Source organism: Culex pipiens, chromosome 3, assembly GCF_016801865.2.
Source record: "Culex pipiens pallens isolate TS chromosome 3, TS_CPP_V2, whole genome shotgun sequence".
Lineage (NCBI taxonomy): Eukaryota > Metazoa > Arthropoda > Insecta > Diptera > Culicidae > Culex > Culex pipiens.
This window is the reverse complement of record NC_068939.1, coordinates 96382133-96401447: the sequence shown is the minus strand read 5'-3', so window position 1 is coordinate 96401447 and position 19315 is coordinate 96382133. Positions and strand designations below refer to the sequence as shown.

Here is a 19315-nt window from a genome sequence, read left to right as displayed (position 1 = left end):
AACTGTTTCGAATATGAGGGGTGACTGTACTTAAACCAAAAGTCATCATATTATAAAGATGAATAATTTTAAAGTTTAAAGTTTTATTTTATTTGTTTGCCCCCCCACCTAAATTATTTACAATTTTTGAGTTGATCGTTGATCTTAACTGACCGGGCCATTTATTGATAATTTGCATGTTTGAGTAGCTCGATCTTTATTAAGGCTTTTTTGCCATCCTACTGATGATATACATAAACAAACTAGCAAGACTGAGTTTCATGTTTCCTTTTCCATTGCCTCTGATATCAGGTCGACTTCAAGAAGTCGTACCTTGAGAAGGTCACGCTACCTTTCCAGATGAACTCGCTGACGTTATTGTTCCGATCTACAACCCAGGCTAGAGTGTGAGAACTTGTATTCTTTCAGTATTGAGGCGCCGCCGTCGTCGTCGTTGCGTTGTTGTTACATTCTCGTTCTTAAATATAAAGCCGATAATACAGTATCGTGTGCGCATGGCCTCTTGCCTGGCTGCCACGCGGATGAAGGTGAAGGTCGGCGTCAACGCGATGGATGACGATGATTAGGCAAAGTTAAGTGGCCGGCGGCCACGCACCGATAAGTAGAACAGACACTTTTGGTGGGACTAGATTTGTTCCTTTTTTTGCGTGGAAAATTTTGAAGTACATTAATAGTTTATGTTCTATTATCTCTGAGAAACCTGAAACATTTTGGATCAGATCGAGTGATATGTTAGTTAATTGTGCTTTCTATAGAACTTTGTATGTTGTAGACCAGTCTATCCCAAAGTGAGTTCTGTCGAGTTCCTGCAATGGCTGAGGGCCCTACTGTGCCCAAACATTGCTGTATGGAGATGGGGCATGGGCACAAATAGTTTGGAAATCAGTGTTCTAGTATCTGTTTAGCCTGTACACAGATCTTAAAATTCTTGGCTCATCTTAGTTTGCCTTTTCATTTGAGAGTTATGTGAACTTTTACGGCGGCTATTTACAGGTACATGATTATTGTTTTATTGGCAAACGTATGTCTGTCTTTGAAAAACAATTGAATTCGATTGTTAAACTTAGTCTAAATTATCCATAACAATTTACGAAACTTTTCAATTGCACTCGAAATCCCCTTGAAATCACTGAACAGATAAAAAACTCAACGTTACATTCAAGATTCCTTTTCGAATAAATTTCCCTTCATGGATTTGTGTAGGTATTCTTTTTTTTACGCAGGACCGGTTACCGGTTGTTTAAGATAACGTGTAACTTCGATACTATTTTTTTGCTAGCCTTTTTATCGCGATTCAGCAAGACAAAGCTGAGGGTTACACTAAGTCAATAAAGAACCTTCAGCTGGCACAACGTGTTGTACGTTTATGTTTTTTTATTGCTGTTTTCAAAGATTTTTTGCTGGTTTTGTGAAAGTTTTTTTTAATAATTGGTTTAGCAGAATGTGTTTAGTTTTCTTTTTTTAGAAACAAATTTAAATATGTAATTCAATTTGATACATCGATGCTTATAAACAATCTTGTAAAAAGCTTTCTGGGATTCCTATTAAGTTAGCATAAGAGAACACAGAGGCATTGATATGTTAGCAATCGTTTATTTGACCGATTTTTGCCTCCATTAAAAAAAAAATCACGTTTTGGCTGTAGTGGCACAATTAAGGTAGAATCTTAGTTTTACGTATACTCTCAGAAAAACATAAAATCTAGTACTTTGTTCAGAAAATCATTGAAAACAACACCAAGTATGTTTGTCCCATCATTGAACTTCTACGCATAATTGTCCCACTAAGTATTTTCTATCACGAAATCATGAGTTTTACGAAGCATTTCATCTTGTTTACCTATTTACCTACAAATAAGGGTGATAAAATGTTAACCGGGGTGATTAGGGACATATAGGACGTATAGAACACACGGGACAATTATGCGTAGTAACACAGAAATCGAACGAAAAATTTCAATCGCGTTTTTCTCAGATGCACTTTTTTGAACATGGAACAATTATGCGTAGAACGGCAGAATAAAGCTTCCAAATTGCCTGTTCACTTTTGTACGGGGTGACTTTGATAGATAGTCTTTTGACAATAATATATGTATTTTTTCAAAAAAGCTTATAAACTTAATTAACTAAAAACAAACATTAATGTTTTTCTTAAAGAGTAGGGGAGAGTGGGGAGACTTAATCCCCTTTTTTTGTATCGCACATAACTCTGTCAATTTCTTACAAAACTATGATCTTTTTGCATGAATTGAAAGCTTAAACATTCAACTATGTTTGGCTGATAAGGGTATTTTATCAGATAAACTCTCAGAAAAATGCCAAGCGTTTTAAAAAAATATTTTAAACCGGCATTTTCAAAATGTTGGGGGTAATTTGATCCCCCTTTCAACACTTTGAAGAAATCTTAAGCAAAATGTTTTTTATTCATCCAAACTTTTAATTTTCTATAAGATACAGCAATTTCACATTAAACCTGTATGTTTGTGTTCAAAATATAAAAAGTTTAGCATGTAAAATATTTGAAAACTTAAAATTTTCTTTTTTAGACCAAAATTGAGCATGTTTAGAAAAGCTGGTCATTTTTGTTTACAAAACTTTTGAAAAATGGTTCAAACTGCAGTTAGTTATGTACAACTATACTGAAGGAAACTATGTACGAAAACACAGCCAAATTATTTAATCTTGAGGCTGATTCCAGTGACTGTAAAAATGCAGGGATCAAGTCTCCCTAAACGCACTTTTTTAAACAATTGATTGTAAAAATAGTATGACGATAAATTTAACGTCAAATGCGTGAGGGTTTTGGAGTTGATATGTTTATCAAACAAATCATGCATGAAAAATATTTTTTTGAATAATTTTTATGTGTTTTCTATACTTATCAAAACAAAGAAAAAAGATCTCTTGGAAGTTTTTTGCAGCACTTCTTCGAAAAATGTGTGTAACTCAATCTAAACATTTTTTTTATTTTTTTTCTTTGTTTTCTACAATGAGTTTTAGTCAATTTCGAACAACTTTCTAGAACAAAGCTAATTGTTTTACCCACATGCTGACGAGATACAGGCTTGGGATCAAGTCTCCCCACTCTCCCCTATATCAGCAACCTTAATGATAATAAATTTGACGTAAAGATAAAGTTTGAACAACTTAAATCTGATTTTAAGCTAAAAAAAATACATGAAAAACTATGACTATCACGCTTGACCCCGGAATTCAAACTAAGAATTATAAACGTGACTTTTTTAAAAACAGTATTAAAAAAACTTTTTTTTTCAAAAATAGTGCATTGACTTTGTGTGGCCTACACCAGTACATGTTTTAAAAATACAAATCTTGAGAAAACCTTTACAAGTCGGAAAATATATCCAAAAAATAATTTGAAATCCTATCAATGTCACCCCGATTTACGGTACCTGAAATTAACTGAAAATGTAATTTAAAAAAAATTATCAAAACAATCAAATTATTCGCTCTACAGCATTGCCTTGGTGTTCTAGATTGCGAGATTCCTACTCGAAACTAGGTGTCCGAAAGCTTGATTGTTGAGGCAATTGCAAACCTCTTTTTACACCTTAGTTTCCATCCACCCCGGGATTCGAACTGACGACTTTTGGATTGTTAGTCCAACTGTCTACCAGCAACTCCACCGAGGCAGGACCCAGGGAGACGACTCCTACACCCGGGATTGAGATATCGACCTTACCCTTTAGGTTAGACCGGGGCCAACATTTACTTCCCCGTCCGACGGAAGGCGTGGTCAGACAAATCTCGTCTCGAAAAATGCCACGGTCCCCCAAGCAAATCATAAAAGCATTAAAAAGCTTGTTGTTGAGTTCAGCACATGAAGTCATTAAAATACATTGTGGATCATAAAAAGTGGATTTCTAAGCTATGCGTTACACCTTATTTTTAAATAATTTCAAATTTAACAAAAACAGAAAAAAGATGAAAATGCATTTTAATTTTTTTTCGATGAATGGTTTTCTGATTAATTGAAAGTTTGAAGTTTTTATAAAGTTTCCCCAAAAATGTAGGGTACCCTTAACCATGTTCAATCAAATAAAGGCTTTGTAATCTTTATATATATTTTCAATTTTGTGATCAGAAATCTAAATAGACGTAAAATCTATTACTAAACATATTTTTAAATTCATGGATATGGATGAAAATTATGTTAAAAATTTGTAGTTTCTTCCGTTTAAAAAAATAAGGGTTTATCAAAGGATTCTACAAAACCCATTCCTATTGTTTTACAGTGCTGTTCTTTTGTAACAAGTTGCTTTTAATCTTTGATTTATTTAAAATACAAATTTTCCCCATCCTCTTTGTGTTATAAAAGGTTTAGTTGGGTCTTTTGAAGATTTAGTCTCTATACCTTTTACAATAGACTGTTATACCAAATTGCGTTGGACCATTGGCATCTATCAGATAAAAGATGAATGAAAGATTGTCTTCTCTCACGTAACACAATTTTTATAGAAAAATTAAGTCTGTTTCAATTTTAATCCTCAAACCTAAGAACTCTAAAATTTGATTCATGATACATATATCATGCACTGATACATAAAGAGCAAACTCTCTGGACAGCCCAACCTTTTATTTTTGTCATTTCCCTATGACCTTAATCACCTCTTTATTTCTTTAATTTCCAGGAAACGCTCACAACGCCGAGATGAGTTTTGCCGACGTAAGTACGAGCGCTTTAAGCAGCGAGTGTAATAAACTAAATGTTGTACCTCGGTTTTAACTTAAGATCTGTTTATTGTTCAATTCCAGGCGGTACAACAGCTTCACACGACCTTCGCCAGCGGAAAGACGCGCAATGTCGACTTCAGGTGCGTTCGCCTTTGGCTGTGTGTTGAGATTTGATTTTGATTGGGGGTATGTTTTGATTTGTAGACTCAAGCAGCTCCGGAACCTGCTCCGCATGTACGAGGAGAACTCCGCCGAGATGGTGAAGGTGCTGGCCGCCGATCTTCGCAAGCACAAGCAGGAAGCGCACGTGCTGGAGATTGACTTTATGATCAACGACATTCGGAACACCATATTCAATCTGCAAGAATGGGTCAAACCGGAGAAGCCGGAGAAGACCATGGTGAACATCATGGACGGGGTGTACATCTACAAGGACCCGTACGGCGTGGTGCTGGTCATCGGAGCCTGGAACTATCCGCTGCAGTTGACGCTGGTGCCGGTGGCGGGTGCGATTGCGTCGGGAAATTGCGTCCTAATCAAGCCTAGCGAGGTGGCCCCGGCTACGTCGCGGTTCATTGCCGAAACGATTCCCAAGTATCTGGATCCGGTGAGTGGATTATGTGACCTAGGAAGGTTTATCGAGAAAGTGAAGGTTTTGAATTAACAAGCTTTCGATTTTGCTCGAAAAAATGGAAAGCGTGTATTGTTATGCAATCTGGTGGTGTTCTCAGAATTTAAACATGAAAGTTGTCTGAAAGATTGCGCAACACGTGGTTCGCAGAACCGGTTCGAAATGCAATTTCCTTCTTTGTACACGCGGAAAAGTCTTGCACGCCAACCGCTCGTCGGTATGGCACGACGAGGTTGAGCGCGTCGATCCATTAACCGGGTAACCGATAAGATGAGGGAGAGCAAAAAAAGAGGCGTTAGATAATCGCACTTGCATGTGCAACTCGGTTCACCTTCGCGGCCGCTTTTTGTTTTTCGCTCGATCGTTTTCACACAATCGATATACATATTAATCAGTTTCTGTGCTGTTTTTGTTGCCATCAACAGGAATGTTACCGTGTGGTGGAAGGTGGCGCAAAAGAAACATCTGAGCTGTTGAAACAGAAATTTGACTACGTTTTCTACACCGGCTCGGGACGCGTGGGACGAATTGTGCACCAGGCTTGTAACGAGAACCTCACGCCGTGCACGCTGGAACTGGGCGGAAAGAGTCCTTGCTACATCGACAGCACGGCAGATATTGCGATCGCCACCAAGCGAATCCTGTGGGGCAAGTTTATCAACGCGGGTCAGACCTGTATCGCGCCGGACTACGTGCTGTGTTCCAAGTCGGTCCAGAAGCAGTTTCTGGAAGAGGCTAGAAAGATTCTGAAGGAATGGTACGGTACCAATCCCAAGGAAAGTCCGGATCTGTGTCGGATCATCAACCAGCAGCATTTCCAGTAGGCTTAAAATCTCCCAAGATCACTTAAGAAAACGAACTAACCGTCACATCCACCTTCTTACAGACGTCTCAGTGCCATGATCAAGGGAGCAAATGTGGCCATCGGTGGGGATATGGATTCGCAGGAGAAATACATCGCCCCCACCATCCTCGTGGACGTCAGCTCCAGCGATCCCATCATGCAGGACGAAATCTTCGGACCGATCCTGCCGATCGTCAACGTGGAAAACGCGTACGACGCTATCCGCTTCATCAACGCAAGGTAATTGTCAGACAATCCAGTGTGCGACATGATCCCAACAACCAAACACACGACACTGCACACACATATTCACATTATTCGATTCGTCACCTGGTCAATTGCGCCTCGTTCAGTATTTTTAATTGTGTTTTTTTTGTTCTCTCATGATGTTCGTCAAAACCACTTCTCATCCACCATCAACCGGGTCTCGATTGGGTCTTGATTCGAAACCGAAAAAAAAAACAAAATCACTCAGATCACCCGCTCTTGTCATGTATATCTTCACGCAAGACAAAAAACTGCAAGATCTGTTCATTCACGGCACACGATCGGGCAGTATGTGCCTCAATGATACGATCATGCAGTACGCCGGTAAGATGCCTTCACTACTGTTTGCCTGTATGCAAATGGTTCCCCCTGCATATTGCATAGCTTTGGTGGTTTTGGTTCGATTTTGGTGGTGGAAATATGCGTAGAATATGACCAATTGGATGCTAGTTGTTGTTTAGTGATGGTAATGGAATGTTGTTTACATCTACATATTTATAATTAATGATGTTAATTTAAAACGCTGCAGTTTTTTTAGAGTTCATGTACTGATGTACATGTACTGATGTACATGTACTGATGTACAGATAAATTAATTGACAGATGGAGCAATATTAATATCAAGAAGATCGACAGCCAGAAGGACTTTTAAATCTTTTATAACATTTTGAATATTGGAAAACAGATAATACAAAATTTAAAAGTTTATTTTTCAAATATTGCGAAATTTCAAAAAATCAACTGCAATTTGCTCCGGATTTGTCCAGGGGTCATTCACTAACACCCTAATCAAAAATTAACAATAATCAATTATCAAAAAATGCTAGAGCATTTATTAAAAGATGTGTGTACCGTACCGTCACCCCGGTTCACGGTATTGTGTTTTTTAGTTTTCCTACATTTTTCGTGAATCAAGGCAATCTGCACAAAAATAAGGGCGAATTAATGTCGTGGACTCGCATTCCAATTTCTCATAGGGTGTATTTTTTCAGAAAGCTCGTTGAATTTCCTACAAGTTTGTATTGCATTTTAGTTCAATCTTTGCTCTTCTCAAATGTTTTTCTCGTGTGCAACTGGCTCCATACACACACAAATGACTTATATAAGCCTAGGATAACATGTCAACATGTAGTACCTGAAAATCTCTTGTTCTTAAGATTTCAAAATTTGAACCCCTCATAAAATCGAACTTAGTAAACCCAGAACTTCTGATAATCGGGGCTTCAGATAATCGAGTCTAGACTATTTTTATGGCATATAAAAGACATAAATTGTGCAATTCTCTAAGAAATTGGCTATTTTCTACCATTTTATTTTTTGTATTTTTTTATTTGGCTCAAAATTATCTCCATACAATTTTGGCATCTGTCCATGTAAAAATGGTATGTAAATATTCGAAAATACAGTATGTAAAGAAAATATTTACACCCCTTGGGCACTATGCACATTTTGTGATGAAACTTGTAAACAATTTAAAGTTTGACAGAAACCTAGTACTACGTTTTGTTCAGAAACTTATACCAAACATTTTGCAATAAAAGCTCAAGGAAGATGATTTCCATAAAAAGTTATATAACAAATACTATTACAAAAATCAAAAAAGGTGCAAAAAAAGTTTGCACACCTTTTGAAAAATTAACATAAATAATTTTATTTGTTTACAAATCACCATAAATCCAGTCTCCCAACTCCAAATAGGCATCCTTGACTGATTAAAAAAATAATTTGGATTGAATATAAAGTTTACTAACTTCTTAGTATAATAATTTATATAACTCTGGAAATTCTATATTAAACTTAATTTTGCAAACGTTCAATTCAACTAAATGTCAATATATTACCATAGAATTGCTAAATAAACATTTTGGAGTGGGTATAACACCGTTTTGGGGGTCTTTGTATCGATAGAAAAGATTTTTCGTTGGAATTTTGTACCAACCCGGAATCACGTCGTCGGAAAATCCGCCGGCATCCGAACCGGTCCACGATTCACAAGTCAACCTATGTGGCATCGGAAAGGGCATAAAATTTCCGATCTTTTGATAAAACCCACGTTTTTAAATACCTTGGCAAAAACTTTGTTATGGTTTCGTTTGAGCAACCTGCCAAAAAGGTATGGACTTTCGTAATTTTTGTTCTCGTGGATCAAACTTACTTTTTGCCCAGGTATTGAAAAACGTAGGTTTCAAAGAAAACCTAGATGTATGAGTATCAAAAGATCGGAAATTTTATGCCCTTTCCGATGCCACATAGGTTGACTTGTGAATCGTGGACCGGTTCGGGAGGTGCAGGCGGATATTCGTACGACGTGAGGGGTGGGTACAACAATTCCTAACGAAAAATCTATGCTTTCTATTACAATGACCAAGTAAAACGGCGCATAATTACTTCGATAAAAATTTTAGAGATTAAATAGCAATTCTATGGTAGGTGATTTATGGAGATTTGTCTGGTAATTGGGGTAAGTTTGCAAGATTTTGTTTAGAGTAGTTTGGGGTTATTTGGAATTCCAGGTTTTTAGGATTCTATACTTTTGTAGTTGGTAAGGTGCTATTTAATGTTCGTTTTTTGGATTTATGGTGATTGTGTCACAAATACTTTGTTGGTATTAAGTGTTTTTGTATATAGGTTGTATAATTTTTTTGCACCTGTTTTATTTTTGTAATAGTATTTGTTATAAAACTTTTTATAGAAATCATCTTTTCATGGGCATTTTGTAGCAAAATGTTTGGCATGAGTTTCTGAACAAATCGTAGCACTAGGTTTCTGTCAAACTTTAAATTGTTTACATGTTTTATCACAATATGTGCATAGTGCCCAAGGGGTGTAAGTACTTTTTTTACATACTGTATTTAACTTTTGAAGGAATTTTCTGATCAATTTGGTGTCTTCGGCAAAGTTGTAGGTATTGATGAGGACTGTTAAAAAAAAAATAGGTACACGGAATAAAATCTTACCGGCTTTTAAATATGCTTTTTTTTCGCGAAAACTCAAAATACGGATTTTTTATTTTCGAGATTGTTTTATATGTTTTAGGGTACCAAACTCCGCAACTTTTGAGTTATAGAGAAGTATGGTCAAAAATTTTGCCGCCAAGCTATGAAAATTGAAAAAATAGTGATTTTTGGGAAAATTTTAAATGTTATGCATACAATTTTTTTGTTCTCATTTTTTTATGTAAATTTTAATTTGCAATCAAAAAGTACTTTGCAGATTCTCGAATTCAACTTAAATTATCGAATATAATGTTAAAAGTAAGACAGCATAAAAAACACGAAAAAATGTTTTGTTCATGGTTCGATTATCCGAAGTCTCATACAAACCTTCGGACAATCAAACTTCGGATAATCGAGTCTCTAAAATTGAACACAAGAAGCCTATGGACAATACTATCCAAATGAAGTTAAAAATAAAGTTGAAACAAATTTTGTTCATCACGGTTTGCTTCTTCGCTTTACATCATCCGTACATTGTTTTCTCTAACTCTGGTGCTGGTACTATTTCTTTCTACTAAAAATCCTTAAATTTGTTTCTTAACAACAGAGAGAAACCGCTAGCCCTGTACATCTTCAGCAAGCAAAAGGCGGAGCAAAGGGCACTCGTTTCTAACACTTCTAGTGGTGGAGTTTGTATCAATGACACTATGCTGCACCTGGCAGGTTAGGATGTGGTGGCACTAAATTGGATTTGTTGTTATATTTCAAAGTTGTTTTGTGTTAATTTTGTTTGATCTCGCGTATAAGCTTACTTATTTCAGAATTAATTTCAAGCTTTGATATTTTTCTAATTTAAAATAACATCATTTTAGAAGAACTAACAAGTAGGTTCACATCCCTTCGAAGAGTCAGGTTTCATGATGCAAAATTGTGCACCGGGTCGGTCCTCCATATCGATTGCGTGATTTATTGTTTTGATTTTATTGTTTCATTTCATCAGAGCAAAACCACTGGTCTTGTACGTTTTTACCACCAGTAAGACGGATGAAAAAATCATTATTCAAAACACCATTAGCGGTGGCGTTTGCCTCAACGATACGATAATGCATTTCGCAGGTTTGATTTATTTTTGCTGGTAATGTATCGAATTTGTGGGAAATTATTCTGTGCACCACCATTTGCTGCAATTAAGTAGTTTCATACTTCATTTTCAGCTTACAATTATTGGTAGATTTTTATTCCATAACATTGAGAATTGCAAAATTTGTCATAAAATCGCACTCCCAACAAAAATGATAACAAGTACAAATTAGAGTACAGTAACCTAACGAAATTTTGAATTTAACAGAGCCAAATCGCTGGCGATGTACATCTTTAGCTGCAGTAAAACTGATGTACAAACATTAATATCTAACACATCGTGCGGAGGAATTTGTATCAACGATACCGTGACACACTATGGAGGTTGGAACTGATACTTTGTAGGATGTAATAGATTGTTGATTTGTAGCGATAGTTTAACTTTTAGATTAAGTTGTTTTTTAATCTTAATGTGTGACTAATCCTTAATTGTCATGTAATACTTCAGAACTAATCTCGTTTTTTTTCTGTAAAATTCAGTTGAATCCCTACCTTTTGGTGGTGTTGGCCCTAGTGGAATGGGGGCTTACCATGGAAAGTACTCCTTCGACACGTTTACCCACCGAAAATCCTGCTTGGCGAAAGACTTCAACATGATTGGCGAGAAACTGGCCTCGTGAGTGATCTTTGCTTCATACAATAATGTTGAACAAGCAATAACTTTTTCCTCACTCAAGATCCCGGTATCCACCGTACTCGGACACCAAGTTGTCTTTCCTGACAACGCTGCTCAAGAAACGGCAAGGCTTCTCGACGAAGTTCCTGCCGTACGTGCTGATGTTTGGAGTTGGAGTTGCCACTACACTGCTGGTGACGTCCCTCATGAAGGTAAGAGTTGCATGAGAAAATCTATGTCATCTCATCTTAATTAACGCTATCATCTTTAAACTTTAAATTGAATTATTATCCTTTCCGTCCTGACTATAAAACACTTAAGATTTTTTTTTTTCTGAAAAAGGAACATCCAAATATTTGTACGATTTCGAGAAAAATATGATACAGCTTCTCAAAAAACTTTGTAATGATTTTTCAACGTAAATTTCTAACAATTTCTAAATATTATGATACTTTCTCTAAAAATATGAAAAAAAATCTGTCGTTGCTTCTGTCCTGCATTGCTTACGTTCTTTTCGTCCTGCTTTTCTGATTACTCATCCGATTCTTAATTTAGGTCACCAGTTGATTTTATTTTTATTTAAAACAAAATTATGAAATTAATTCAATCAAAAATAAAAACCATACTTTAAACCTCTTCCAATGGTTCTGATAAAAAAATAATTAATCTGACTTAACTTAAGAATCAGATGAGCTAGCTTTGCTTTGGCTTTGACTTTGTTTTGCAAAATTCTAACACGTACGTTTTCTCCATTTGTTTTCAGAAACGTGCACTAATTTTACCTTCGCTGAGAAAATAAAGCTCACTTACATGGCACCCACACACACAGCTCAGCACAAAATTTCAGCTAGGTTAACATTGAAAAGCACGGAAATCGTACAGCATTTGCGAACACAGTATTTGTTAGGGCAGATGAAAAAAAGCATCGGTTGGCTTTGTTTTCAACAGTCATTGAGTATTAGAAATTTAAATAAAATTTAGATATTTTCAAATGGAGTTATTTTTATTTGCTGAAAATTTCCATGAACATGGATAATATTCTTTTTGGCAGGTTTATTTTAACAGTGTTAATACACAATAGTTGCAGTTCATCGTTATTAAAGAAATTATAGAGTAATAGTATAATTTGTTTCACATGAAAATAATGTAAAAAAGTTTCCAAATTAAAAGGACAATTCAATTATGATTTTCAAAAAAAAAAAAAAAATAAACCTGCTGAAAATATGCTTCCATAAAATTATTCCTACAAAAATACATAATTCTTTCATATTTTAATGTTTAACCTCTCGCAGGACGATGAATAGATCGGCAAGGAGTGAAAACCAGCCCAGTCCAGGTCGGACTGTGCAGATGATAATCTCCCCCCTCAGAGACTGCAAATTGAGCGCCGCAAGCAATGGTAACATTTCCATGAAATTCATGTGATAAATCCCCTTGAAATGGTTGGTTTTTAAAGGTGGTAAGGTTTCAGCTTTGTTTTTAGTTATCTAGAATGTACACAAACACAGTCTATCCTTCATTCACCGTTATTTTTATTTTTGTCTGTATGAGTTTTAGCGTTCCAGTGATGGAACATTACGTGTATGTATAAGTTTTAACTGTTTTTAAAGCAATTTTATGTTTAAATGTTACAAATGAATATTCATGAAAACACCAAAACACGGGGTACTGTATACAGCAATACAAATAAAGTGACTGCCTACAGATAATTCTGTATGCAATTGCAGTTGACTTTCTCTTCAAAGCACTATTTTAAGAAATCAACAAATTTTAATAAATAAGAAAATTTCTCAAAATAATTATTACGTATTTTTATGATCAGTATCCGAACATCCTTAGAAGTAAAAACACGGTCCCATGCAACTCTGTCTTAACTTATTACATTAACACCTAAAAGCCCAAGCGCGCATGGACTTCACAGTAAAAAAAACTGGTAATAGTTATTAAACTGGAAATGAGTGGGTCAAAAAACGATATACCTCTTGTAATTTCTTAAAAACAAAAACAATTTAAATAACCTCGAAAATCTTTCAACTTAGATTTGTTCTTAGAAAGTTTACTAACATTTTCCCAAAATATGGCAGATTTTGATGAACACTGCCTTAATTGCCAAAAGTTTGAAAATCGAACCAATTTCACCCCTTAGGGGGGGGGTAACATTGAGTCAAATGAAACTTAAATGATGCTCAAATACAACGATATGGTAAAAACAAGTCATCCAACAGTGTTTCTTGTTCGAGGGAATCGTATTGACATGCTACAATGTTTGAAGTAGATATTTTCAAACATTTGGGTAGTTTTTGTCCCTTACACAACCCTTTTAACAGATTTTAGTTTCATTGAGAAGAACCTGAGAAATGATAAAATCCGTAAAAAATCACTTTGACCCAATCTCACCCCCCAGACCCAATGTCACCCCCACTGACGGTACAATTATACACTTTCAATTTTACACCCTCAAAATTTTTTTTTGCTGTGTAGGTTGAGACCAAACAATTTCTTCAAATATTTTAGAAAATTTTCAAACCTTTCATGAGATAACCAACATTTCAAAGTTAGGTTGAAAACCGTAGATATACAGTGCCGTGTGTCAAAACAGCCTTTATAGTCATAGTCATGCCTAAGGCTACCAACTCTTGCTGAGCAAAAATCCGTACACTTTGCCGATATGACACCATGGTATAACAAAAACTGCCAATGAATTATTTAAATGAATTAAAATAAATAAATTTGAGAATTCAAAATAAAAATCTGTATCGTTTTAACAGCTAACAAATTTCTCAAAATGCTATCAGAGTGCTTATGACTTGCACGTTTAAAAATATTTTGTTAAAATTTTAAAAGTTTACGAAATGTCAAGTTTGCTTTTACGAATAATACCGTTCTTAGTGTTTTCACGAACACTTTTCCAGAGTTTTTTTTATTGAAAAGGTCCTATAACATGTGAAACGCAACAGTTTATAGGACCTTTCAAAAAACTCTAGATTTGTTAATTCAAATGTTGAAATTTTTTCACAAGTTTTAGAAAGCCTTTGGAATTGGATAAATATATTTAGTAAGGAATTTCTAAAAGAACAATTCTAGAGTTTTTTTCAAAAGGTCCTATCACATATGGAAGACAATAGTTCAAAAACTGTAGAATTATTGATAATCAAGTTTGAATTGAGGAAACCCCGGATAACTCTCCCTTTTAAATCAATCTCACAGAAAAATAAAAATGTCTAGTCAACAAAAGCTGCGACCATATCAAAAATCAATTTAATGATTAAAAAGTTGTTCAAATTCCGAACAAATCCGTATTATGCGTAAAATTCCCTACAAAAATTCCGTCCTGTTAAAAATCCGCGAAAAGGTTCGAAAATCCGTATGGTAAGGAAAAAATCCATACAGTTGGTAGCCTTAGTCATGTCATTGTTTTCCTTTGTAAATTAAAAAAAATGCATGAAGGATGTTCTGAGTACATGGAAAATCAACACACAAAAAACTGAGACTGAAAACTGAAATTATTATTTCGAAGCTCTACTTTTTTGTTATTTGGATGAAACGTCCTTGACATTTTGAAATTATCATTATTGAGAAGAGCAGAAATTTTCACAAGAGATTAATTTTTATTATTGAAAATCGAACTTATAGTTTTTATTTGCTGGAGCTATTTTTTATTTGGAAATACACTCAACCCCCGGTGGTTGACACAAACTGTTGTCAAACGAACGGGGTCACTTTTTAGTTTGACACCCCTTTCACACGAAGTTCAAACATACTACTGAACGTTTGTTTTGATAGTGTGCGTGTCAGGGATGCCACATTTGAAGATTTTCGAGCACAGGCTCAATGCTCAAACGTATTGTTTTGGCATGGGGACCATCCATAAACCACGTGGACACTTCAGGGGGGGGGGGGGGTATGGCGATTGTCCACGATCCATACAAAAAAGTTTTTTTTGTATGCGGAATTGTCCACGAGGGGGGGGGGGGTAAAAGATTCCCAAAAAAGTGTCCACGTGGTTTATGGATGGTCTCATGTTATTCGATGATTTTTAATTAAATTAATTACTCATGAAAATGATAACAATGTTTTGCTTCTTTTGCCAAAAACAGATTTGTAAAATATTATATTGCCATCAAGTTAAACTCATTTGCGTTTTTGTGATGTGCCCGAAAATCTTCAAAATCTGGCATGCCTGGTGCGTGTGCGCCGTGTAAAAAGTGACAGTTCGTCACTTTTTAGTTTGACTTTGACCAATCAACGGGGTAAAAATGAAAAAAGTTTCAAACGAAAAAGTCACCAACCACCGGGGGTTGAGTGTCCACTCAACGTCAATCTAAAAAGTGACGAAATCGATTCTGAGTCGATATGTAAACATGATGGTGGGTCTACGATGTTTTTATACAAAGTTCATTTTTAGAGCAGGATTATAGCCTTTCCTCAGTGAGGAAGGCAAAAAGTCATTTTTGCATGAAAAACCTTTTTTTACCAACTTTAGGCTCGGGTATCAATAGGTTATCAAATCAAATCAAACATCAAACCATCCACATTAACGACCCCCGGGTCTTTTGTGGTCTCTATTGCAAGTTTCTGCTCGAACCTAGGAGTTCGAAGGCTTGAATGGGGAGAGCACCCAAACCTCTTTCTACTCCAAGGAACCTTCCACCCCAGTGTTTGAACTGACGACTTTCGGATTGCGAGTCCAACCGCCGCCAGCGATTCCACCGGAGTAGGTTTGGTTTGTTGTGTTGTTTGTACTTATGGCATGGAGACGACTCCTACACCTGGAATGACTTAACGGCCTAACAACCAAGGCCGGGACCGACATTTTACTTCCTCATCCGATGGAAGGTTGCAGCAGATGGGAATCGAACCCAGAATCATCCGCTTACAAAGCGGACTGCGTAACCATTCGACCACGCACTGCCAATAGGTTAATCCAATTCAATTTCGCTGAAAATTGGCAAAAAAGCAGAGCAATCCACTTTAACGACCCCCGGGTCTTTTGTGGGCTCTGTTGCAAGTTTCTGCTCATTTCTAGGCGTCCGAAGGTTATGTGTGGTGACGTTTTACTTCCCCATCCGATAGAAGGCCAGAAGGATAAGGCGGGAATCGAACCCGCACCCCATAGCAATTTAGGGATCGGCGAAGCCGCTAACCACCACGCCACGAGGCCCTTTGAAAATTGGCACATATGCTTAAAATTACCTAAAAACCCGTTTTCCGCTTGTGGAGCAACGAGTCAATTTTTCTGGGCACCCTAGTGTACCTATATTTTTTTTCGAAAAATCATAATCATTACCTACAATTTTGTCGAAGACATCAAATCGTTCAGAAAATTCCTTCTCAAGATATCAAATTTCACACATTCACTTGGAAACTTGTATGGAAAAACTAATGATACAAAATTGCTTCTTTTGACATAGGAAATGAAAAAGTTTCATTCAAACATAAAAAAAAACTGGAGAACTACTTCTTTCAAAAAATCCTCCAATTCACAAAATCATGAATAATCTTAGTTTGCATCAAAAGTAAATAATCAAAAATATGCAATAAAAATACTCAAAAATCAATTAATTGTTCAAAACACAATGAATTTTATTATTTACCATTGTAAACACATTGATTTCAATACCTTTCGGCCTGTGAGCGATTCTATTGAAAGAGCTTTTTTGGCAAACCATGGTTCGTTCGCTCATTTTAGTGAATCTTTTGAGCGGTTTGCTCTTTTTACCTTTTGATGCTCAAATACAAATAATAATGGGTCAAAACAAGCTCTCCACAAGCGTAACATGTAAGCAGAAATCGAGTTGATATGCTACAATGTTTAAAGTATTTTTTTTTTGTTCTTTTTGATCAGTTACAAAACAATTGTTTAAAAGGTTGTTTTTTTCTAGAGGTCAAAATCGTACCTCACCATCAATCAGTTGCCGAATTAAAGTGAAACACAATCATTTAAACATAATAATGTTTTATTGATAAGTATCTGAGAAATTGCAAAAACCACCTTTGACCCAATCTCACCCCCAGACCTAATATGACCCCCACTGACGATAATTAATTAAATTCCTGCATTGCTGAAATCTTAAGATTTTTTGTATTCCACAAAATTCCAGCTCTCAACCACAGTAATGTACTTAGTTGTCCAAGTGTTACAGTAGGAGCAGAGCCGTACCTAGGGTCCACGGCGCCCTTGGCAAAGCATCAATTTGGCGCCCCTCCAAATTTTTCATCATTTTGATATGTTTACTTAAATTTTCAGCGATTGCTTCAAAAAGTTTCAATAATATAATGGTAATTGATTGAATGAATATAACAGCTAAAAAATCCAACCACAATTTAATTCTTTGAAGAATATTCAAATTAATGTTTTATTATTTTTAAACCATTTCAATCGATTTATATCTTTCCAATACAGATAGGTTGTAACGAAAAGGTGCTTTAGGATTAATGTTGACTGAAAATAGCAGTGTTGTTTTATCGTTTGAAACAGAATTTGATCTGACTTAGCTTAAATTTCATTGTATCAGCATTTTCCTGCATTCCTGAAAAAATAGTTTAACTGATTAGAAAATGGACTCCTTTTCAAACTTGTTTTTGGATGGATTCCTTTTGAAACTATTTTTTTTTTCAATTTATTTTTGAAAACAATATTTCTCTTCTCTGTGACTGTGTTTTTTGATTGATATAAAATTCCTAAAATTTGTTTTTTGAAAATTCATAGCTTCAAACAAAGGCAATTAGTTTTTATCTTTTTAACACATTGAAATTTTTTGTGTTTATTTTTCGACATCTAAAGTTTCTAAAAATTGTGTATAAAAACCATTACACTCAAATAGAAGGTGACGAGCGGAAATTCCCGGGAAATCGACCATTTTTGGACCTCTCAATTCCCGGGAAATTTGGTCAAAGCAAAATTATATAAACAAATAAAAAAAAATTGAAAATTCGAAATTGTTCAGAACATTGGGTGTTCAATGTAAGATGTTCAAGTTCGAATGAACCAATGCTTCTCTTATCTTCTAATTCAGAAAGTGTAAATTTTAACTTATTAAAAATTCCAATAACTATAATTGGGAAAACTTAAAATAATGTGGACCCCAAAATTAACCTTAAAGCATACTTAGCAGTTAGTCACAAGAAGAAAGTCTATTTTTTTTATATTTTTGTTTATTATTTCTAAGAGTATAATTTTCATATCCTCTTTCAAGCATAGCAATTCTTATAATCCATTTTTTTATTCTTATTATTTTAATTTCGCTGTATCAAGGTAATTTCCTTTTTTGATGTCATGGAGTAATTTTGTGTTTCGCTTAAACCTCAATATTAAATTATATCTTAGAAAAAAAAACTCTGGAAATCTTTGTAAAGTCCGCCAAATGTGAACATTCGGTTTTTCCGGATCACTATTTCTTCAATGCATATTTACAGTTTTAAAAAAGAAAAAAAATATTAAAATTGTTGTTTTGAGTCGCTATTTATTATATTGTAAAAACCCCGATACTGGGAAATTATATATTAGCTATTTTGTTATTTCACAAAAATCTAATAACAAGTTCATACAACAAGTTGTATTGCAGATTCAGAAAAAAAATCAAGAAGTAGATCATAGTTCCCAAAAATAATGAGGCTACTAATTAACGTTTCATTAAATGAGCATGAATAAAACGTAACTGAATTCATTGAAAAGAAACACATTTATAACTTTTCTTTATACATTACTGGCACTATTGGCATAGTTATAAACACTACCAGGTCCCGGGAATTCCCGGGAATTCCCGGGAAATTTCCAAATTCAACTCTCTATTCCCGGGAAATCGAAAATCTCGAGAATAGTCACCCTCTACACACAAAGCTTTTAGAACCGTTTGTGTAATTGTGAAAATTTAGGCGAAATTACACTGGATAGCCCAACACATGGAATCCATGAAATAAAAAAAAATGTATGTGAAAGATAAGCAACTTTATCCATTCCATTAAAACATAACAAAACAAAAATTTTCAAGGAAAATGTTACTAACATTCTTCAAATTATTGACCCTAGAAGCAAAATTAAGTGGAACTTAGTGTTTTCCCAAAAAATATTGCTGTTTTTGGAGTTGGAATTTTGCTTTGGTTTAAAATCTAATGGGTCCGCGATAATGGTGTTTCTGCAAATCAAAATTATACAAGAAATTGTATAATATTTTACTTTTATGACTA

At 35.2% G+C, this 19315-nt stretch overlaps 1 protein-coding gene across 8 annotated transcripts in view; it reads left to right on the top strand.

The window, feature by feature from the left end:
* Window positions 1-19315, top strand: part of LOC120417471 (aldehyde dehydrogenase, dimeric NADP-preferring-like) — a 305803-nt gene that overhangs the window by 14263 nt on the left and 272225 nt on the right. For 3 of the 8 annotated variants that reach the window (XM_039579539.2, XM_039579546.2, XM_039579545.2), the window contains exons 2-10: window positions 4652-4686; window positions 4776-4834; window positions 4899-5301; window positions 5751-6145; window positions 6212-6409; window positions 9980-10095; window positions 10993-11128; window positions 11190-11340; window positions 11892-12239. In XM_039579539.2, the coding sequence (XP_039435473.1) occupies window positions 4652-4686; window positions 4776-4834; window positions 4899-5301; window positions 5751-6145; window positions 6212-6409; window positions 9980-10095; window positions 10993-11128; window positions 11190-11340; window positions 11892-11927 (1529 nt within the window). In that variant the 3' untranslated portion in view covers window positions 11928-12239. Of the gene's footprint in view, window positions 1-4651; window positions 4687-4775; window positions 4835-4898; window positions 5302-5750; window positions 6146-6211; window positions 6410-6644; window positions 6761-9979; window positions 10096-10372; window positions 10489-10720; window positions 10837-10992; window positions 11129-11189; window positions 11341-11891; window positions 12240-12420; window positions 12855-19315 lie in introns of those variants that run through there. The other 5 variants (XR_008212332.1, XM_039579544.2, XM_039579543.2 and 2 more) reach the window with 5 other exon arrangements.